General features: G+C 46.8%; 1 protein-coding gene across 13 annotated transcripts in view; it reads right to left on the reverse strand.

The window, feature by feature from the left end:
• The window catches only part of LOC109864633 (forkhead box protein P2), a 114,587-nt gene that overhangs the window by 25,058 nt on the left and 67,029 nt on the right, over positions 1–22,500 (reverse strand). For 6 of the 13 annotated variants that reach the window (XM_031797934.1, XM_031797941.1, XM_031797936.1 and 3 more), the window contains 6 exons: positions 13,291–13,428; positions 12,340–12,399; positions 11,821–11,910; positions 8,908–9,094; positions 7,754–8,006; positions 5,690–5,794 (listed from right to left, as the gene is read on the reverse strand). In XM_031797934.1, coding sequence (XP_031653794.1) covers positions 5,690–5,794; positions 7,754–8,006; positions 8,908–9,094; positions 11,821–11,910; positions 12,340–12,399; positions 13,291–13,428 — 833 coding nt within the window. The remainder of the gene's footprint in view (positions 1–5,689; positions 5,795–7,753; positions 8,007–8,907; positions 9,095–11,820; positions 11,911–12,339; positions 12,400–13,290; positions 13,429–22,500) is intronic. The other 7 variants (XM_031797942.1, XM_031797939.1, XM_031797938.1 and 4 more) reach the window with 3 other exon arrangements.

The raw sequence follows: 22,500 nt of genomic DNA on the forward strand, positions 1-22,500 counted from the left end.
TCAATGAGCATTTACAGCACTGCCTCCAGTGCAATAGTGGCAGCTTAAATCTCTTTCTCTGACACGCATGCACACACACACACGCACACGCACACACACGCGCGCACGCGCACACGCACACGCACACGCACACACACACACACACCATATGTAATAAGATGTATATTTATAGTGTTAAAATTCCGTCATCTTTTTTTATCCTCTCCTCTCCCCCCCACCAGGTACGGCAATATATACTTTTATCTTTTCCTATTTATTGTTTATCAGCAAAATGCTAAACAATACAAACGTAGTCACCAGCCTCCCTTAGTATGCCAAACAAAGCACAGAACGGGACATTTGTAATCACAATAGCCCAGTACCTTTCAATTACGGCCGGGCACATTTAAAACCATTCCAATTTCATTCCTGTTTAACGCGTTTGTAACCATTTCAGGTCTAATGCTCAGATATGTTCCATTCTGAATCAGGAATGAGATAGCATTAAAAAGGAGGGGGGGAGGCTGGACCGGTGGGTCTCTCCAGCCCGTGTCTAATTGCTGTTTCAGAATGCGCACTGCAAAGGGGCATTTCATTAATCATTTAATCACGTCCCTCGCAGGAAGAGGGAACTAATGCTGCAAATACCCTTGTCATTTCAATGCTCATAATGCTATCTTATGCACTTGATGTATGGCGTGTATTATAAATTACAGCTACTTCAAAAGCACCTAGTGGGCTGGCCCGCTATCCTTGAAGATTCTTAATCCCCCCCCCCCCCCCCCCCCCCCCCCCAAAAAAAAAATCTTTATTAAGTTTCCCTGTCATCGACAGACAAGCAGCCTGTGTTTTTTCTCTCCTGTTGGAGGGGGGAGGGGTGAATTAGCTGCAGAAGACCTCTTGATATTCCTCCGACCATTTTTTCTAATGATCCCTTTCTTGTCCTCCTCTTCTTCTTCTGCTGGCCAGTTGGCAAGGCGATTACAAACAGATTACGGCCTGCATGTGAAATATTAGAATGGCAAGCGCTGCTACTATGCATTAATATGAAAGGAGGAAATAGAGAGAGAGAGGGTGTAAGAGAGTGAGAGTGACATAGAGAGACATAGAAAGAGAGGTGGTGTGAGAGGGAGAGATTGACAGCGAGAGAGATGCAGAAAGAGTGAGAGAGAAAGCGAGAGAGAGAGAGACAGGTTATCCGTCATCGTCACCAGAATATCCCCTAATGAGCCGGGCCCAGTCAGACTCAGAGCAGTACAAACAGAGAGGTGAGGGAGGGAAGAGAGGCTGGACGCCTTCACAAAGACAGCTCTGAACAAACATTTCTGGGGCCACCCCGTAATTTATGGGTCACTTTAGAGGCATATTGATTTTTGTTTTGAGAGGGGAATAACCAATGTGATGGGTCCAATAGCACAGGAAGGCAGAGAAACAGAGAGAGAGCTGGGGAGATTGACAGATGGAGGGATTCAGGGACAGAGAGGCCACACTAATACAGTGGTGTGTTGTGTATAGCAGGATTTTCTAGACAAAAACACCGCCCATTAAGACAAATATATACACTAGTTACTGAAGTTATACACTGAGAGTTCTAAGAGCCTGCTAATATACCTTCAAGCACATATACAGTATGGTGCCTAATTGTCCATGTGTCCTATCACAGCTTCGTCAACCCATACCCTTCATGCTAGCTAGGCTGGGGACTCTCTCTACCCTGACTGTCTAGCATGGCGCAGAGTAACACAAACACACATTGCAGACCCACACCAGACCAGACAGCAGCATATGCATAACTAATGTAATGCCCTCAGTTTTAAAGGTCTTGTCACACCCAGCCAGACGTCTGGCAGAGTAGCGCTAAGGGGGCCTATTCGGGGGCTTCTTACTGCCTTGTGGGTTTAATTAAGCAACGGTTAGAGACACTCGCAGTCAGGTTAACGTTTTTTCTCCCTCTCTCTCTCTCTCTCTCTCTCTCTCTCTCTCTCTCCCTCTCTCTCTCTCTCTCTCTCTCTCTCTCTCTCTCCCTCTCTCTCTCTCTCTCTCTCTCTCCCTCTCTCTCTCTCTCCACTTGCCATTTCTCTCTCTGATGCTACTGCCTGCTGGGTAAGGGGGAAGAGGGGGACATGGCGTCGGAGGGTAGAGAGGGGAAGAGTTAAGTGAGGAGGCAGATAAATTGTCTGTGTAGACGGTGAGGTGCATCGATTTAGGGAGACCCTGGTCTGAGGGTTTGGCGGTCGGGGCATGCTGGAGGTTTGGAGGGTGGGTATGAATATATATATGGGCTGACGGGCTGAAGGATGTTTAATTGGAGGCGATAATCAAACGGTAACTAACTCCTCTCAGATGGATGAGAGAGAGAGTGTGTGTGTGTGTGTGTGTGTGAGATCACAGATGGGAAAGTAAATCAATACAGAACAAGGGAACAGAGCAGGAAGCATTATATAATAATACTAAACAGAATGGGTGAGTAAAATGTACGCGATGTGAATGAATCAAATATTTCTGCATTGATTGCAATGTACAGTACCGTGCTATGCCCACAAAATGTACACATGTCACATAACACTAATCTAAAAGAACAAACCTGGGTGTGAAATGAGTTATTCTCATTCCTGTCAAACCTTCTGTGAAAATATATACGCCACAAAACTATTTGGAAGCACTTACACTTACATGCATCGACATGCACGCACAGGCCCACCCAGTCCCCCCCCCCCCCCCCCCCACCCGACACCCCCTCGAACACTCCCACGCTAATATTACGTTTGAACTACAGAGCTAACACAACGTGCCAGTCAACCTCTAGGCTAGCTCTCCAGGTGAACACACATAAAAGAGACACTGAAGAGCTATTAAATGCTGATCTTGACAAGTTTCTTCCCCGCAACACAACAAAAGATGACTAAACGCGCCCGCTGCATGTTTCCTACCTCCAGCAACCAACCATCAGGTTACCTAGGTTTCCCCCCTTCCTCGCGTTCTCCTCTTAAAGTGCCATTTGATTCTGACACCTATTTTATGTCAACCATTTTAAAGTGTGTTTGTACCTGGCTGTTGCCGAGGAGATGAGTGGCATCTCCGAAAACATTCAAAAGGCTCTCCCTGACACCGACGACACCTCCTCCAAGGCAAGGCAGACGAGCAGCCATCTTTGTTCTGCCAGGAACACGTTGTCTTTTGTTGCTGTCTGTTTTCATGTGCCGGTTACAGTACATGAACCTCTTGACTCCTCGCAGGCTGGATGCAACGACGCGGAGTCTCACCCAGAATCTTTAAGGCTGTTTTGTAAAGACATTCGTTTGAAGCAGGGTCCCTTTCCACACTACACCAGCTGTCAGAGAATTACCTGCAGCGCCTCTTCCCAGTCTACTAGTGTAAAGTACATGCCTATCTGTGCAATCCTTTCTTCTACACTGTTCCTAAAGAACATACACAGTCACATGTTTCGTAACCTACCGTGTACCTATGCCCTAGCCTAAATGAGAAACTAAGCTATAAAGACGCCCATACAGTAAACATACTTAGCTGTGTTTACATGGAAGCCAGTGGTACAGTCGCGGGTGGATTCATGTAAGGCAAAGTGAACTGAGTGTACGGCGATGGGCCACTAATCCGCTATAGCCACGCAGTCTCCCACACAGCCCAAATCTTTCTCAAGCCGCAAGGGCAAACTTCTCCTCTGCACCAGGGCCTCCAGCAGAATAGATAATGTAACCTTATAGTACTTGAAAATAAAAGAGAGCCACACACTGTAGGAGCTCAGATGCAAAAAAATGAAATATCCAACGTTTCGACAGCCAAGCTGTCTTCATCGGGGTATGATCACAAACACTGCGGGATGACTCGTTTGTATAGTGTCAAAAGACACACAGGTGTCTATAATCATGGCCAAGAGTGGCCTAATATCATTGGTTAATTCTCAAATATTAAAATGGCATGCAAAGAACAGCATACAAACAAATGGATAGCATACGATCATAGATCCATTTTAGACGACACAAGCTTACAAACAATTACAATGGCAAAGTCACAATAACCGCAAGAATGGCTTCAGATCAAAGTCTACGTTGAGACCGAAGGGAGCGAAGGTCTTTAAGTTAAAGATCCAGGCAGCCTCTCGTTTGAACAATAAACTACCAAGGTCACCGCCCTCTCCTAGGGAGGGTGACATGTTCGATGCCAAAGTCGAACATGCCCCCCCCCCCCTCCCCCCAGAGCAAACCTCTGCCAGTGACATCCACCATGCTGCTCCATACAGTACATCTTCCCCAGGGGATAAGCACACATAACAGCCATAGAAAAGACATTGTGATAGAAATACACCTGGAGAGAATCAATTCAAAGGAGCGTCTATTGTCGGCGTGTCCATTGAATAGAGGCATTGATATAATGCACAATAAATGTCTTGTCTGTCTGACTCGTGGGGCCTGTAGAGGTTTGTATATTAAGCCTGTCTGGCTTTCAGTCATTTCTCTTTACACAGACACACATTAGCCCTAGTGTACATGCTAGTGCTACAGACGGCTGTGTAATTAAACAAGCTACCGCCGTTGGTTTTGCCTGACCTAAATCCTACAACTCTGGTTTGGCCCTGGTGGGTTTCCATATCATCACAGAAGCAGGGTGATGGAGTCACAGCACTGTAATGTAAAGGAAGAATCCGCCTCGCCAAAATAGAACAATATCCCAATTTCAAAAGAGTTTTGTGTGGAATTTACATGGACATTTACACCAGTGGAAACGCTCGACGAGATCATTATTTCTCAGTTAATTACAAATCTAATTAGAATATTCCAATGAACGTTTTGGCCCTTTTCTGCTCTCTTTTCGAATGAAGAGAGAGAAAGAGCCTCGCTTCTCCAGCGAGTGGCAACGTGATAACTTGTGATCTACGGCACGAGCGAACACCTTCCCCTTTTAATGTCTCCCACTGACATCCCAGGCAACAAAGCAGACCAATTACAAATGAGCTAATTAACTAAATTGTTGATGGCGCATGAAGAGTTCATTCCGTCCGTCGTCGGCGCCATGACAACACTGAATGCAACCATTGTGGGGGCCCCCGCGCGTCAATACAAGTTGCCATTCGTTTTTTTGACGCTCTTCACACAAGCCTATCATGCCCTTTCACGCCAACTCGGCGAGCCGGAGAGGAGATTTGGGTGTCAATCGGAGATCATTTACATCGAGAGTTAATGTAGCCAGGAAGCCTGACAGTCTATACAAACTATGCGTCAAAATGTCCCAATTGAGATGCAAGCGTGTTTATCTCTTTGTTGGGCCCCCCTCGATTAAGCCGCTCTGGTACTGTGGGAAATAACCCAGGGTAGGCCTCTGCGGCTTCATCACTGAGAAACAAAATATGTACAGCAGCTAAGCTCGTCTCCGTTTGATGAACGACAACTTTTATACCATGGAACATAAGACGTCGTTTCTGCTGTGGGAAAGAGGCACGAGAGACGCTTGGGCAGGGCGACGGGAAGCTTCATCGGATATCATGGGGGCCGTTGTCTTGGCCCGTGGTTGTTAAACGCAACTGTCATTGAGCTTGGACTTTAAAAAAAATATATATTAAACAGGAGACTGTAACGTAATGCACAAGTCATGAAGTAAATTCACAGTGTAAGCTAAGACATGATGATACATGCGGTCGGTCAGTACAGGAAAGGGGGGGGGGGGGTGAGTAAGACATTCTCAGAGTAAGACCTACTTCAAAAACTGTCCGAAGTCCTCACAGACGCTCTCGCAGCCGGGCCACTTGCACACCCCGTGACCATAGAGGGAGTGGGAGGCTCCGGTTTCCTCATGTAATGAGCTGAGGAGAGAAGGGCGAGAGAGAGAGAGAGACAGAGAGAGAGACAGGGGGATAAAATAAGAGGGAGAGAAAAGGAGGGCGCGATGGATGGAGAGAGCGAGATGGGGAGAGAGAGAGGGTGGAAGGGGAGGGAGAGAGACGGGGGAGAAAGAGATGGGGGGTGGATAGAGAGAGAGCGAGAGTGAAAGGGAGAGAGGGAGAAAGAAAGAGGCAGGTAGAGTTAGACAGAGGGAGAAAAAAAAGGATGAATCGGAGGTAGAGAGAAGGAGAGAGAGAAGGGTAGACTGGCGTCAGATTCATCAAAAAAGCCATAATGGCTTGAGGCTGCTGGTGGCTGTCAGGTTACCATCAGCGACAAGCAGGTCAAAGCAGGTCAATTCAGCCCTGTTCTATTGAATAGTTCAACTGCCAAGGCTGCTAGGTGGAGGGAAGGAGCCTAATTAATCCAAGGATGGAAGTTACTGTCTGCATCTGAAATAGCACCCCATTCCCTATAAAGGGCACTACTTTCGGCCAGAGCCTATGAGGCTCTTGATGCTCTGGCTAAAGGTAGTGCACTATAAATGGAATAGGGTTTTCCTAATAACAGAAGGGAGAAATGAGGCCTAGCAATATGATTAACATCTGATTATTGATCTAGAGGTTTAGCTATCCCCAATGTTATTGCAAACCCCTAAACAATGTGTGAAAAACCATCCAGCCAACCCATTGACAGAGGGACCAATTTTCTTTTCTTATTTTCCCAACCCCAATTTCTTCATCTTGTAAAGCGATCAGCGGAGGGCTTTCAAGTAAACATGAACATTCCAGACAGCCATATAATTTTCATCATGAGATGAATGTAATTCATGTTATTTTGAGGACAAGAGGGAGTCCTGCTTGGAAAATGGCACCCGAATAAGTTACGACCCCGAGTAGACAGCACATCCTATTAAAAGTGACGGTTTAACCTTTCGGCTCCACTTGTTTCTGTATTTGGTGGGTTGGAGGGTGTGTGTTTGTGTGTCGGTGTGTGTGTGAGCGCTCACACATGCTTTCTACAGACAGGCTTTCCCTCCATCGATCCACTGTGTGTTAGTAAGCATCTCTCCTTGACAATACGCCGCGTTCGGGGGGGACACTAACAGATAAAAGGTGTTTTCTTCCTCTTATTTTCCCTCCCTCCTCCTCCTCCTGGTTTTGTTTCTCCTCTAGGGGAACATCTGCCTTCCAAAGACATCTTTTTCAAGTCCCCGTTTAGTGGCGGCAGCAGATAGCATCGACTTGAAACCAATTACACAACACATCCAGCTCCACTGTAATCTCCCCACACCTCTACACCGCGCCACATTCTTCGTATGGCGCAGGAAAGAGCCTTGAATAATGCATAGAACCAGATAGGCAGATATGCGAACGGTGTTTTCTTACAGTCGGAACCACAAACAAAGGCGGCATCGCAAAGGATAAACATTCTAAAGTACCACCTTGGCATCACGTATTCTGTTTCCATGACAAGAGGTAAGGGAAGGTGATTTCAAAAGAAAAGCCCCACTAAATAGTTCATGTGCGAGGCGGTTACCTTCGCTTTCTGCTCGCACAGCTGTGTATTGCTGCCGGTGTCTTCTTCTCCTTGCTTTTGATATAGTGTAAGCAACTGTGTTCAATAGCATCCTACGCTGTCCCTAGGGAGGCCCAGGCTGGTTTTTGAATATTACCAAGACACTAATAAACTATTGAACAAACAAACAAAACATCTTGTTCAACCCGGCAGGAACAAATGTGTTTTTTTATTGTTGTTTTTTTCTAAACGGGGACAAATACTCTGATCGGTTGTTTCTATAGATAATTATTGAATGTATTTGTACATTATTGAAAGCAATAAAACAACAAACAACTACCAGCCGACAACAAGCTTTTTGTGTCGTCCTAACTTTTGTTTCTACAATGTGTTGTGTAGTGGGTGGCGGACGAGTAGCTCACTTTCCGTACCTCTCCCGTTCCCTCTCTCGCTCCCTCTCCCTTCTGGAATTGAGTGCGGGAGACTGGCCGTTGGCGATGGAGTGGTGGGAGATGGGAGGTGATGCTTTGGAAGGGGTAGAGGAGGTAGTCGAGGAAGAGTTGGTAGTGGTCAGGTCCAGGCCGCCGACGCCGTGTTTAATGTCGTTGTCCTCCATGTTGTGGCCGCCGGTCACGTCCTTCCACAACTGTTGGAGATCCGCTGGGCTCAGTCCAGCTGGGAGAGGGGAGAAACAGAGGACCAACACAGTTACAATACAGTTACGCACACACTGCAATGCCTGGAGCTGATTATCTTGTAGACTACGTCAACACAGAGGCATCACAAACCAACGGAAATAGCCTCCTCCTGTTTACTGCCGTCCTTCATCTCTAACTCAGGATTCTCTTTTTAAATTTTTTTAATCAAAAGACACACGGCTACACTGAGAGATTAACTGGGATGATCTCTTGTCAGCGGTTCTACTTAATAAGAATGCAGTGTTCCAATGAAATCTACAGGGAACCACGGGCATTGATCCACAATGGCTGCCACTGGATTACAGTCACAGAGAAAGCAGAATTCAGTTAGCACAAATGATATTATCTAGCTAGATAAACAGGCATTGTCCTTTTGTTTCAGCCTCACACCGGTAATTGACCCCCCTTCGTTTTGTTTCTTCCTAGTTGTTGTTGTTGTTGTTTTCACCCCCCCCCCCCCTGCCATTTTGGTAAACACGTGTTTACTTCTTGGCAAAGGCGAGAGAAAATGGAAGCGGCTCCTCTTGTCTCTTTTCTTCACTGCTTACTGTGAGGCAGGCAGTAAACAACAACAACAACAACGCAGAGAGGGAGGGGTGAGCAGGGAGCGAGGGAATAGAGGGAGAGCGAGAAACGCTCACAGACACAGGAAGAGACAGAGAGACAGGCTGAGCTGAGCGAGAGAGAGAGAAAGAGGTAGTAACAAAAAGGGAAGACAAACCAAGAGAAAGTAAGATAGAAACAAAGAGGGAAATAGAAAGAGAGCTAGAGAGAGTGAGCGGTGTGGGCACCAGCACCAGCCCCAGAACCCCTGAAGCCCCAGGCTCTCTCCCCTTCCCCATCCTCTCCCCCTTCACTTCCTCCAGCCACCCCCTTACCTGGTGGCATGGTCTGCCCAGGGAGGGCTGCCTGTCCTGGGGCTGGGGGCAGGGAGAGCAGGCCCTGGCGCTGCATGTTGAGCAGGTGCTGCTGCTGCTGGAGCTGTTGCATCTGGAGGAGTTGCTGCCGGAAGACGAGCTGCTGGGTGGCAAGCTGCTGCTGATGCTGCTGCTGCTGCTGCTGTTGCTATAGTGAAGATGAGCAGGAGGAGGAGGAGGAGTGGAGGAGGAGAGGAGCACAAATTACACAAATTAGCAAGAAAGTGGGCACCCACACTGATGACGAGGATGCTTCCATTGCCGATGCTGCTGCTTCCATGATCTTAACTACTGCCTGTCTCTCTTCCTCTCTCCTTTCTCTCTCTTTCCTCGCCTTGTTTTTTGCCTAGTTCCTGTTCTATTCTGTCTCCTCCTCTTGCTGAACGAGGCAAAGCTAGGCACACCGGGCTAATAGACTGGCGGACTGCACTCGCCACTCCAGACTGCTATGAGACGAGTCTTCTGTATGATATTAAGCCCTGGGTAATCCCTTCCCCCCCACAGCTGATAGTTAATTGTCTTCCATTTGCTGATGGTCTATTACAGCTTATGGGGCCGAGGGGAACTCGCTAGGAGATTTACAGCTACTGAGCACACCAGCGTTATCCCCCTCCCTCCCCCTCTCCCCCCCACCCTCCCAACCTTGTTTACCACGGGACCAGACAGACAGACGATTGCGTAAAGCCCGAGCAAAACGACATCAACAACAACAAAAACTGCCAAAGCAACCACAGAAAAACAAGCAGGAGAGGAAGGGAAAAAGACCCGACTTTTGTGGCTCAAAACCGTACTATTCCACAGACAATAATACAACTACAATTCTGAACTCTAAGCTGGCGTTATTGCAGGTGCCGATCAGACAGCTAACTGTGTATTACCATGGTATAATACGTTTCTATAAGGGTAAACATGCCAAGAACTGAGCCTCATTTCATTACCAGTTTAGTCCTCAGTGGGCTGTGGATGAGATCTCTGGTGGTCTATTAGGAAACATGGAGCTATCATACAACTGGCTCTGTTAGCTCTACATTTCTCTGCATCTCTATCTCTCTTTCTCTCTCTCTCTCTCTCTCTCTCTCTCTCTCTCTCTCTCTCTCTCTCTGTCACTCTCTCTCTCTGACTGCCTCTCTTTTTCTACTATCAGATTCCATTGTAACACTCAAGGAAAGGCTTGTTGTTGTAGGAGAATCTTGCCAAGAATTAAAAGACCAAGGTGGCCATCGAGTTGTGGAGAGACACTCCTGAGGATATATGTGGAGGAAGTCACACTTCACAGAGAGACAAGCTGCAGTGGAAGACCCTTCCCTTCCTAGCCTGGGGGGGGGGCAGACAAAACTTGTGATGCGCTCACTGGAAAACAGACTGCATAATGGATCAAGTCATGTGGATTGGACCCGCCGTCTCTGGAGAAATAAGGGAGCAATTTCTATTCCATATTTGATGGCGACGGAGGGCTGAAAATTCTATCCACAAATCCAAACAGAAACAAAGCCTCCGGGAGGTCAGCAGCAGCTTCCTGTAGGGTCTGCATAATGGGCTGCTTGAACAGACAGAGAGAGAGAGAGAGAGCGATGGAGGGAGGTAGAGAGAGATGGAGGGAGGTATGAGGGAAGAGAGGGAGCGGAAGAGAGGTAGAGTGAGAGAGGGAGAGAGGTAGAGAGATAGGGAGAGAGAGAGAGAGAGAGAGAGAGGGAGAGAGGTAGAGAGAGAGATGGAGGGAGGTATGAGGGAAGAGAGAGCGATGGAGGGAGGTAGAGAGAGAGAGATGGAGGGAGGGAGGTATGAGGGAAGAGAGAGAGCGGGAGAGAGGTAGAGAGAGAGAGGGAGAGAGGTAGAGAGAGAGGGAGAGAGAGAGAGGGAGAGAGGTAGAGAGAGAGGTAGAGAGAGAAAGAGAGAGAGAGAGAGAGGGAGAGAGGTAGAGAGAGAGGTAGAGAGAGAGAGATGGAGGGAGGTATGAGGGAAGAGAAAGCGATGGAGGGAGGTATGAGGGAAGAGAGAGAGCGGGAGAGAGGTAGAGAGAGAGAGGGAGAGAGGTAGAGAGAGAGGGAGAGAGAGAGGGAGAGAGAGAGGGAGAGAGGTAGAGAGAGAGGGAGAGAGAGAGGGAGAGAGAGAGGTAGAGAGAGAGAGAGAGAGAGAGAGAGAGAGGGAGAGATGGAGGGAGGTACGAGGGAAGAGGGAGAGAGGTGAGAGAGAGAGAGAGATGTGTCTGGGAAAAGGTGTCTGTGATACCTTTTCTTGATCAATTTAACTGCTTCCCAGATGTTTTGTTTAGACTTGGCCCCGGCGCAGCGTGCGGCGTGCTACGATGTTCGGCTCCTATGACAGACTGCGAGCCTCGCCCGGTAGACTGGCGGGCTGTCAGTGTGATTTATGAGCGCGTCACACTCTAACTTTTCTGCTGCTCGCCACTAGGCCCAAACCCACAGAAGCAGTTCATTAATCAGCAGACCCTGTGACTCGGTCCTGTCTCTCTCTATCGGCTCAAACTGGGCTTTTTTAACTATTTAACGTCACGTCCTTCCATTTACATGTTCTAGAAGGAGGGAGAGAACCCTGTCATTTCTCCCCAAGTCTCCCCCAGCGGTAGATAACAAGTGCCAGTCCTCAGTCCATCAAACACACACTCAGGCACATACAGTACACATCCAGTAACACTGGGAGAACCACTAGCTGAAATTAGAGAACACTAGCTTTGGATTAGCTAGCTTGCTCTGTGGAATCCCAGAAACATGGGAAGGTCTCCCCAAAACTACGGCTGCTAACCTGGTAGACTGAACTGAGTGAGACAGCCAGCAGGACATCATCTAGACTTGTTCCCTGCTTTTGTCTTGCCTCCCACTCGCAGGCCATTCCGGGTCTGAAACAGATACCCACCTCTTTTGCTTGCTTTCCAGGATGCTGCTGTTGTAAAAGCTGTAGGTGTAGCTGCTCCTGTTGTTTCTTATAAAACTCCTGCAGATGTTGCTGGGAGGGGAAGAAAGAGAGATAGATGATAAAAAAAAAACATTCCAGGTGACCCAGGAGAATGTCCATATTGTCTTCTGGCTATGTAAATAGACATTGGCAAATGCTTCTTTTCTCTTGGTGTCATTGGTACGGCGTGTGACGTTTTGGGCCGTTGAAAGCCTCGATTTACTAAGACAGCGTATATTGACCATATGGTATAATACTGTAGCAATGTGTTTGTAAGGTTCATGAGGAGTCTGTTTCCATACTAGAGCAGCAGCAAAAAAAAACATTTGCCAAGGTTCTGACCATGTTGCAATTCATTTTCTATTTTATTTTGGGAAAATGAGGTGCCACAACAAACACCGACACATGTTGGTTACGAATAACACACAGTGGAAGTGCCATAAATAATCGTATTCATTTTCTAGCAGGGGACACACATACTGTAGTCTCGCTCTCCCGCCATGTCTTCTCCATATGGACTTTAAATGGTCTCGCACAGTACTGGAGGGGGCACAATTAATCATATTAACTAGAATACAGTTTTTGGTCTAATGTCTTGACAGGCACTGAAATGCTTTAAAGTGAATGCAGCACACTCGAAGGACCCGGATTCATCACTCTAAAAGTAATGCGTTTAACACACATCACACATAACATCCACTCTCTGCTGTCTATGCGACTCTCAGTGACTCCTGAAGAAAGAGTAGATACAGCAGGGTAAAAAGTCTTATAAAGAATATAAATTGCAATCAGTTTCTAGCCTGCATGGGACATCTTCCTGAAACGGACAGCTTTTACCTTTCCCGAGGGCTCCCAGGAAATAGACCCGCGGAGGGATACAGGTAATTGGTTGTGACGTGGTCAAAGTGGTCACTTCTAGTCTCTCTTTTCTAACTGTGTCAAGGGCGCAGGGGGCATGGATGTACTGTACCTTATGTGTGGTGGGTATACAGTGCTACTGTCAGTGTGTGTGTTTGTGTGTGTGTGTGTGTGTGTGTGTGTGTGTGTGTGTGTGTGTGTGTGTGTGTGTGTGTGTGTGTGTGTGTGTGTGTGTGTGTGTGTGTGTGTGTGTGTGTGTGTGTGTGTGTGTGCTGTAACTCCCATTGACTTCTCATGGGACATCACATAGAGAAAATAACATTTCGGTTGGCATTATCATTCAATGACCAGCGGACATGATTCAAAGCATCCCAGATAGAATGTCCCTGGCCACTCTTTGGTTCAATGGATGCAGGCATTATGTGACCATCGCATGTAACTGTGCGTGTATGACTGTGTGACTATGTGTGTGTGTCTAGGTGAATGCCTCTCGGTGTGTATGTGGTTGTGTGGGTGTGTTACTGTGCGTGTCTCTCTGTGTCTGTCTACTAGGAGTGTGTGTATGTTAGGTACCTGCTGCAGCATCACAGCCTGCTGCTGTTGGAGCAGGGCCTGGAGCTGCTGAGGGGATAGGACCTGCTGCTGGAGGATCTGCTGCATCTGCTGGGGGGTGATCACCTGGGGACTCATCATGGCCACCGACACTGGCACCTGGAGGGTGGGTGAGAGAGAGAGAGAGAGAGAGAGAGAGAGAGAGCAACAGAGGTACAGAGAGAGAGAACGAGAGGGAGGAAGGGACAGAGAGAGGGAGAGGGAGAGGGAGAGTGAGAGTGAGAGGGAGAGGGAGAGGGAGAGGGAGAGAGAAAGGGGGAGCAACAGAGGTACAGAGAGATAGAACGAGAGGCAGGAAGGAACAGAGAGAGAGAGAGAGAGAGAGAGAGAGAGAGAGAGAGAGAGAGAATGCGTCAGGGTCTGGCTGGCCTCAGAGCCCACTGGGAGCATGGTAATTGGGGACCAAAAGGTAGAGAAAGCATGTCTCCCGTCACCCCTGTGCTGAGGCACTCTGTGCTGAAGGATGGATGGGTGCTGTGCCTTTGTGTTTCCTTGCCTTATTTTTGACAGTCCGCCCGCTGGGAGAAGAGAGGGATTTAAATAGACGTATACCCTAATTAGCTGAACCCTTGAACCGCCTTAGGCATGCCTATCAGTGGCGGCCATTGTGAAACAGCAGGAAAATGCACAACTCCAAAGTTGATTAAAATAACACAGTTGAAGTGGACACTTGGTATGCACAATCAGCATGCCAGCACCCAGACAACCCTGAGTTTAGAGATCACTCAGAAAGAGCCTTGGAGAGACAGGGAGGGAGAGGATTCTTGAAGAAACTTGCTCTGAGAGAATTGTTGCTAGTTGGTGCTGGAAGGACAATTCTGTTCGTGGAATTACCAGCTGCCGTTCTACAGCACATAGAAGTTTTTCTACTTCTTCACTCTCACGAAAAAGCAGCCAGAGGCGCAATTCTTTCTCGACCGAAGTGTCATCTTGAAAAACCTGTCATTTTTTAGGCGATAAGAATCATTCAATTACTAGCTGCTGTCAAAACTGCTAGAGAGAACTTCACCAAAACAAAACAAAGATATATATTTCTCAGCCAAAGTCTAATTTATTTTATTTGACCTTTATTTAACAAGGCAAGTCAGTTAAGAACAAAATCTTATTTACAATGACGGCCTAGGAACAGTAGGTTAAATGCCTTGGTCAGGGGCAGAACGACAGATCTTTTCCTTATCGGCTCGGGGATTTGATCTAACAACCTTTTGGTTACTAGCCCAACGCTCAAACCACTCGGCAAACCTGCCTGCCGTATTAGAGAGTAGATAGTGACTTTCTAAGACAACAGATCAATAACAAAGCAGAAAGAGCTATATGTAGCTATAATGCTAATATATCACGCCTGGTATATCATGCCTGGTATTTAAAGATATATATATATTTTTTACAATGACTGGAATGAAAACAAACGCTGGGATGAGTTTGTTTACTCTGCTATGCTGCCGAATAAAGGAATTTGAAACTTTCACTGACACCTGTTGGGGACACGGTTTAATCTGAAAGTGTTATTTTTGACTGCAAGGGCTTTAGGCATTTTAATATTCTATTACACAGGCTCCGATATGACACATCCAACCATTGCAGACGCAGAATAGTGTACCAAATAGTATCGTATGCTAAAATAAGGTGAATTAAATCTCTTGCAGGCGTCTTTATAGAATAGGACTATACTGAATATCACGGTATGTAGTCGTGGGCATTCCGTAGCCCTCGCTAATTGCGACATCGTTTAGCGCAGAGTCGCTATGACAGTATACGATGACGGCGTGACAGTAAGGGCCAATAAGACCCCCCTGTCCCCCTAACGTCTAACGCTACTGTTTAATCAAGCTGCTTGATTACTTTCCATACATCTCTCCCTGTATCCCCCCCCTCCCCTCAATCCACCCCCCCCCCCCCTTCCCATCTCTCAGGCCTTGACATGTCCTTGTTTTGCTCTTCTCTCCTCTCCTCAGCCCAGGTTCCCCTCTTTGATTAGCTGAGACATTTGCATGGTCACTACACATTTTTCATTTTAGAAGTCATTATGCATTAGCGCTCCTGATCGCCCAGCTTGACTAATCCTGATGAACTGAAAATCACAGCTGAAGGTCAAACTCCATCCCCAGCCCCATCCTCCGCCACCCCACCCCCACCGCACCGCACCGCCACATTCATATTCAAACAAATCCTAGCCTGCCACCATTGTTCATTAGGGTCTTAGAGAGAGTGTGTGTGTGTGTGTGTGTGTGGGCGGGCGCGAGTGTGTGTATGTGAAGGCTGTTGTGTGATAGCAGGAGCCTCACTCTCTTCTGCACTTCGTTGAGGAGACACAAAAGAAAGCGGCCGAACAAAGCAACCAAAGTCACAAATGAAACATCTGCATGTGACTAAATGCGCCGTGCTTTCACCATCAGTGCTATTAAACCTTAAGATACATCTGAGACGTGTAATTACACTGGGGACCACCCCGTTGAATTGTGGGGGACAGGATGACAATGCTTTCATTTAAACCCATTAATTGGCTGCTTGAATGAGGATCCTGTGGTTAATGTGGTTGACAAACGGGGGGACCTGGTGTGAGTCTGGGTTTTGAAATGTAAACCTGTAAATAGTGAAAAGACACAACCACACAAGACAACATAATGATTCACTACACCACTAAACACCATGTATTCTGTAAGAGGTATAAGCCCATGAACGCTGACAAGGAAAACAAGGGGACTCAAAAGCCAAAACAGGCAACGAATGAAGTCAAGGAAGTGGCTTCCCCGCATTCATTCGTTTTTTAGCTGGCGAGTGATGGATGATAATCATCTTCGTTTCATCGCTCTTCCCCAAACAAAAAGAGAGGCAGGCGAGGCGGAGGAGAGGAAGGCCCCGGCCCTTGGTCCATTGTTGAAGCCCCAACACAAAGCTAATTCCAGGCATTTAACTGAATGCTTTTCTGCTTGACGTATCAGAGCCTCCAAGATGAGAGACGATAGATAAGTAATTGCTCTCCTGGTTCTTATTCTTCACTGACAACCCGTAGATTTAATTTTACACGCGTTCATTTACATTTTCGAGTATATGACATGATAATTGCCGGAATATAACACCTCCATTCTGCAGGATACCGCAGCCCGGGCCGGTTGATTGACAAGAGCAGTGGATTGAAAGGAACAGAGGCTGAATTGCTTCTCCTCGAAATGATTTTGCCACGAAGGGACAAAATTAAGGAAGCATTTACAGGGACCGTCGCGTCATAAACACGGGCAGACAACGAACGGTCCTCTCGCGCACAGGATCAGACCACCACCATGACATCCAACAATGCTAGGCTAGCTAGCTAGCTCCTCTGTCATCCCAAGGAACCACGCTACCGATCTACTATGACAACAACAACGAAAACTTAACGGGATTCCTTAAATCATTCGAAAATGAGCTAGAGTTGAGGATGGTAACCGGGGGGGGACGGTAATAACAGAAATGGATCTTTATAATTCGTTTATATGTGCAAATTGTTCCCAAATGGTCCTACTCCAAATCCTCAAAACTAACACATCCTATCATTGGCATGTAGGTTAACTGGACTATAAACAAAACAACACACGGCATGGCAATCAAAGCCGTCTTGGGCGCTCTCTGTTCGCTCCCTATTTGTTGATTTCCTTTACCTTACGAAAGCAGAGGAAGGCATATAGGAAAGACGACGACTATCAACTTGAACTTTGGAGGCCGTGTGGTTTGCTGCTTAGCTCCAAGGTCTGAGTGCAGAACAAAGGACCTTTAAATTGGATCCTGATGAGAAAACATTGGCTGCCCCTCACAAGAACAAGCACATCATTAAGGTGCTCTCTCTCGCTCGTCACACACCCGAGTCAAGAGAACGAACAAGCCTCTTCACGGCTGCAAAAAGGTCAACTTCTTCTCCGGAGAGAAGTGATCAGGCACCTCTAGACGCCAAGGCAGCAGTTGCAGTTTATTTCCGGTGAGAGGCCTCGTATTTTGTTAGATTTGACTGAGAATTGTGCGATTAAAAACACACCACCGCTCGGTGGTTCTCTGCATTGAACCGGACCAATGGGCAGATGAATGCACCTTCGGCGATTATACCCACTTGGGCTTATCTCTACGACAAATGGATTTATGATCAAATTACACTAAAGGCCGGAGTCGGAGATATCCCACTGTATCAGAGTTAAAACTTAAACAATTAAGGGGTGAAAAAAAGACTTGAATTTCTCTCAATTTCCCTAGAATTCACTTAGCGGTAATAAGTGGGGGAAGTTCCCGATTAGATGTGGGACTGAGGCATAAACAGGGCCGGAGATGGGATGGTGAATGGAGTGAATAACATAAGGGCCTCTTCAGCACTAGCTAAACGGTCTCAGAGCAGCCACAGATACTGTTTAGATAAATAAAATGAGAAATGGAGGGGCATCAGTTGGTAATTACTTGAGCTGCTTGGCAGAAACAAGCTTCAGTGTTAATTAAGGTGTTAGACCCATTTTAGCCCAGAGAAGAGAGAGGAAAGAGAGAGAGAGAGAGAGAGATGATGGAATTCCTCCAGTGTCCCCCTCTAATTCATCTCAATCCCGGGCTCCCCAGGGTCCAAGGGCCCCAAACTACAGACTCCCTCTGAGCTGCTGAACTTCTGACCCCTCCAGTCCCTTTTCAGCTGACACTGCTCATTTACTAACCAATTACTGCCAATGGTGGCCAGGCTCTTATTGATAGGGGGGTACTTCTAGGCCAGACCACCAAGGCTTCCTACCAGGCCTCCTCCCCTCCTTGCAAGCTTTGCTTACTTTTCAGAACTTCTCAGAGAAGTGGGCAAAGTGTAATACATAATGTAATTGCTCTTGCTCTTGCACACACACACACACACACACACACACACACACACACACACACACACACACACACATACTTCGGATTAGGAGATCAATACTACAGATTGTCAGGACCAGAGCTAAATAGATTATCACCCCCCCCCCCCCCCCCAAATCAGCACAGTATGCGACATGCAATCTATCAAAACATAAAGACACCAATTGCATGAAGTCCTCTAATAAAATAGATGTGGGTTATGGTAGATGCAGTAGTCCTTCAAAACATATCTATCTCTGTGTAGATAACCCTGATTCCCTTTTCATTGATAAAGCTGAGGACATGTACTGTGTAACAGTACTATTTGCCAGCAGCATACTACCCTGCATACCACTGCTGGCTTGCTTCTGAAGCTAAGAAGGGTTGGTCCTGGTTGGTCCCTGGATGGGAGACTAGATGCTGCTGGAAGTGGTGGTCCAGTAGGAGGCACTCTTTCCTATGGTCTAAAAAATATCCCAATACCCCAGGGCAGTGATTGGGGACACTGCCCTGTGTAGGGTGCTGTCTTTCGGATGGGATGTTAAACAGGTGTCCTGACTCTCCGTGGTCAGGACACCTGGCTAAATTCCCAATCTGGCCCTCAAACCATCATGGTCACCTAATAATCCGCAGTTTACAATTGGCTCATTCATCCCCCTCCTCTCCCCTGTAACTATTCCCCAGGTTGTTGCTGTAAATGAGAACGTGTTCTCAGTCAACTTACCTGGCAAAATAATGGAGAAATAAAAAATAAGGGAGAAATATGTCACTACAACAGTGTCTACAATAGTGTTTAATAGCCTCTAGTGGAGAGGAGCAGACACACTGTATTATCACAATAGCTCTCTGTACTGTCTTTACCAGTTGATATTTCCTAGCAGGTATCTTGGTGTGTCCCGTAGTAGCTGGTACTCTTGGAGGGAACAGCCAGTCTGCCTTGTGATGTGCCAGGTACTACAGAGACCACTGGATCAGCCGCTTCATCAAATGACACGAGCTAAATTTCAAGTGCTTCAAGGAGCTCAGTGAATTATAGTTTGTGACTTGGAACGGCTTCCCAACACCTGGTCTGCTACTCGTGCCAGATCTGCGAGTTAGTATCCAATTAACACCCAGGCCAGAATAATCAGATTGCATGTGTAAGGGTCTGGTATAACTCGCTCATTGCTTCCATGCATCTTCTGTCAGAAGGTAACCGTGTTGCTGCTACATCAAAGGTCTGGGGACGTAGCACTTCCTTCATGTTTTTCTACTCTGCCTCCGCTCGCCTTGGGGTTATATTTCAACTTATTTTGCATCACAATGATGAACCTCCTCTGTCCTCGCAATTTTGCAATCTTGTCCTGTAGGTGTGTGTAACTAACACAGATGGGGGGGAAATAAAATATTGTTTTCTTGTTACAAAAGCATGCAGTCACACCGGGGGTGTTCGAGTAAAAATGTGCTGACACTTTTTTGCTCTCTCCTCCTCCTCCAAAAGTCAACAGAAGGTTTCGTCATGAATAATAACAAAATGTTAGTCTGCGGTGATCGTTTTTTCCTCTCCTACTTTGAGAACCTGCCACTGGCAGGGGGAATGCAGAGCAGATATTAATACAGGGAAATGTGGAATACCATTCTCCATCCTCCGTCCTCAGCCTATATCTCTGTAGCCTTTTCTCAAGACTTCTGCGTTCCAGATGGGGGACTATAGTCAGATGGACGTTAAGGAAAGTGGCGTAGGGATATTTCACCGTGATGAGATGTATGGCGGCGACCTTTAAAGCAGTGACACCCACAGGATGGCCCAGTGGCCACAGTCTGATTGGGAGGCAGATCTGGAGTCACTAAACCACTAAGAAAGGCAAGAACTAACATCGTATTTATAATACAGCTCCTCTCATCCATAAAACCAACCAACAGCCAACCTGGAACAGTCAGTCATTTGACACAGTTCAGAGTTCAACCACTGTACACTGCATATTCACTCAAGGTGAATTTGGTGGCATGGTACTTGGTGTCATTACTGTTAAACTGCCTTAAAAACGTTGTATAAAAGAGAAACTGCTTTCTTAACACCGGTCACGGCTCAGGTTTTTGGATGGCTGACGGTTAACCATTAGCTACTAGAGAGTCAGGGAAAGTCAACGAGGAGGGACCTGGGAGTCTGCGATGTCTTCTATGCTAATAGAGCTGAGGGGCAAATCCAATATTAACCTATGGCACGGATCTTTTGTCTGGGTTGCATAATGTGAAGAGGCATGGAGGGTCTAGCTAGCTATTCCACCACGGGGGTGTCTTTGACACACAGAGTGAAGACCTCCTTTGTTCATCTACAGCGCTGTGCGATCACCTCGTTAATGCCCTTCTCGCACCGCGCGCGCGTGTGTGTGTGTGTGTGTGTTGGGCAACCCTCTCCAACGGTCTTCAGAGGTGGTCAGCGGATCACCCCCACCATCTTTTATGCTGTATACAACGCTGACATCAATGAGACATATCCTATCGCCATGGCAGCCCCTCACTCACCGACACGTACGGGCTGATCCAGCCCAGATCCAGCTGTTTACTCAATCCTTCCCCGAACACCCAACGTGCCTCCCACACGGCGCGGCGCCATCGTTATTCAACGCACACACTATACATGTGTCAGTGTGCCAGGCTTTGCGGTGTACCCAGTGTGCTATATGCACATACATCACAGGTGAATTGCTAAGGCAGCTAGGGCCTAGCCCACATCAAGGCAGGAGGGAATCATCCTCAGACAATGGAAAACAAACAAGCTAACAAGGGCCTCATTGAGACAATAGAAAACAAACAAGCTAACAAGGGCCTCATTGAGACAATAGAAAACAAACAAGCCAACAAGGGCCTCATTGAGACAATAGAAAACAAACAAGCCAACAAGGGCCTCATTGACGGCGTCTGACAACTTGAGATGTTGACTTGGTTCGGGAGAACAATTGTCAGATTGCAAAGGCCTCTGTAAATCCTCTCTTCCCTATTCGTCATCTTGCCCGTCTCTTTAATTGTATCCTAAATGTCAGTGTATAAAATGCGTTCGGGGAGATAAATATTGCCACAGTGAGAGGGAGAGTAGAGCAGTAGAAAAGAGACCAGAGGGTGTTGTGTGCCTTGGGAAATCCTTGTAAGCAGCATGGTGAAGGCGAGGGGATTTACTGGGAGAAATAGGTGTTTATTGAGCGCTCCCATGGGCTTACCGGGTAATGATAGACCTGTCACATTACGCAAATGTGGAAAAGCAGCTTGTGTCGCCACGTCAACACCGCGATGAACCTCCGGATAGAATTAGTCAGGCGAGAGCCTTTAGCCATGAATACAAGTAATTAAAATTGCAAGCTGATGCGTTTATATGCTTGTGTACTAAATAATCTACAGTGTATCGTCTTCCCTGCTCTTAAATACCGGAAAACGCTGGGATTTATCAGTGACTTAGACGCGTATAAGCAGTAAGCAGGCCTGTCACACTCATATTAATCCATTCCATGTTTCTAGCTGCTTTAATAAGACAAGGGGATCAATTTCTCTGATACCTGCAGAGGAACGCATGCAGCTAGTTTTGCTAGTGACTCAATCAAGACAGGTACTATTGAAGCGTGGGAGTTCTGGAGCTTTTCCGGCCTTGTAATCCAGGTAAATAAAGATTGTTGGGTAAACTCAACTGGAATGATAGGCCATACCGTTCCATGAAAGTGTTCCATATGAGCATTTGACAGTGTCATTGCGAATCTCTTGGGCGGCGTGGGCCCTGAATAGTTACATCATTGAGTGAGTGTGCATTTTAAATGATAAAATAGAAAATATGAACAATAGAAAGTCAAAATGGTGGATTCAGAAATCAAATCATACAGATAAGGGGGACCAAACCAAAGCGACCCAGTGGCGTTGAGTTGATATACACCTGAACCTACGCTACTACCTCTCAACAAAGACCTTCAGTCTGGACATCAAAACAAAGAGGTGAAGACATCGATAAAGGACGGATCAACAGATGGATTAACCAGAGTCACTACACGCTGCTCACACGGCCCCCCGATTCATATTGATTCATATCGCTAACATGAGGAGAGGATGGGAGTAAGCAAATGTAAATATTCAATATCTCTGCTGTTATTAGAGCCCGTGGATCAGTCATAGACCAGCTGTTAGTGCTATCACAGAGACTTACCCCCATCCGATACTATTCCCCACTCCTCACAAGTATTTCAGAAGTACAGCAATTTGCAGATCACTCACTGGGTTGTGAAACCCATTCTTTTCTGCATGCAGTACACCCAACTGGAGAAACGCTATGGACCTAACAATAGTGCATAAAAATAGAGAATAGAGTGCCTTTTGTAT

This window comes from Oncorhynchus kisutch, linkage group LG19 (assembly GCF_002021735.2).
Source record: "Oncorhynchus kisutch isolate 150728-3 linkage group LG19, Okis_V2, whole genome shotgun sequence".
Classification (NCBI taxonomy): domain Eukaryota; kingdom Metazoa; phylum Chordata; class Actinopteri; order Salmoniformes; family Salmonidae; genus Oncorhynchus; species Oncorhynchus kisutch.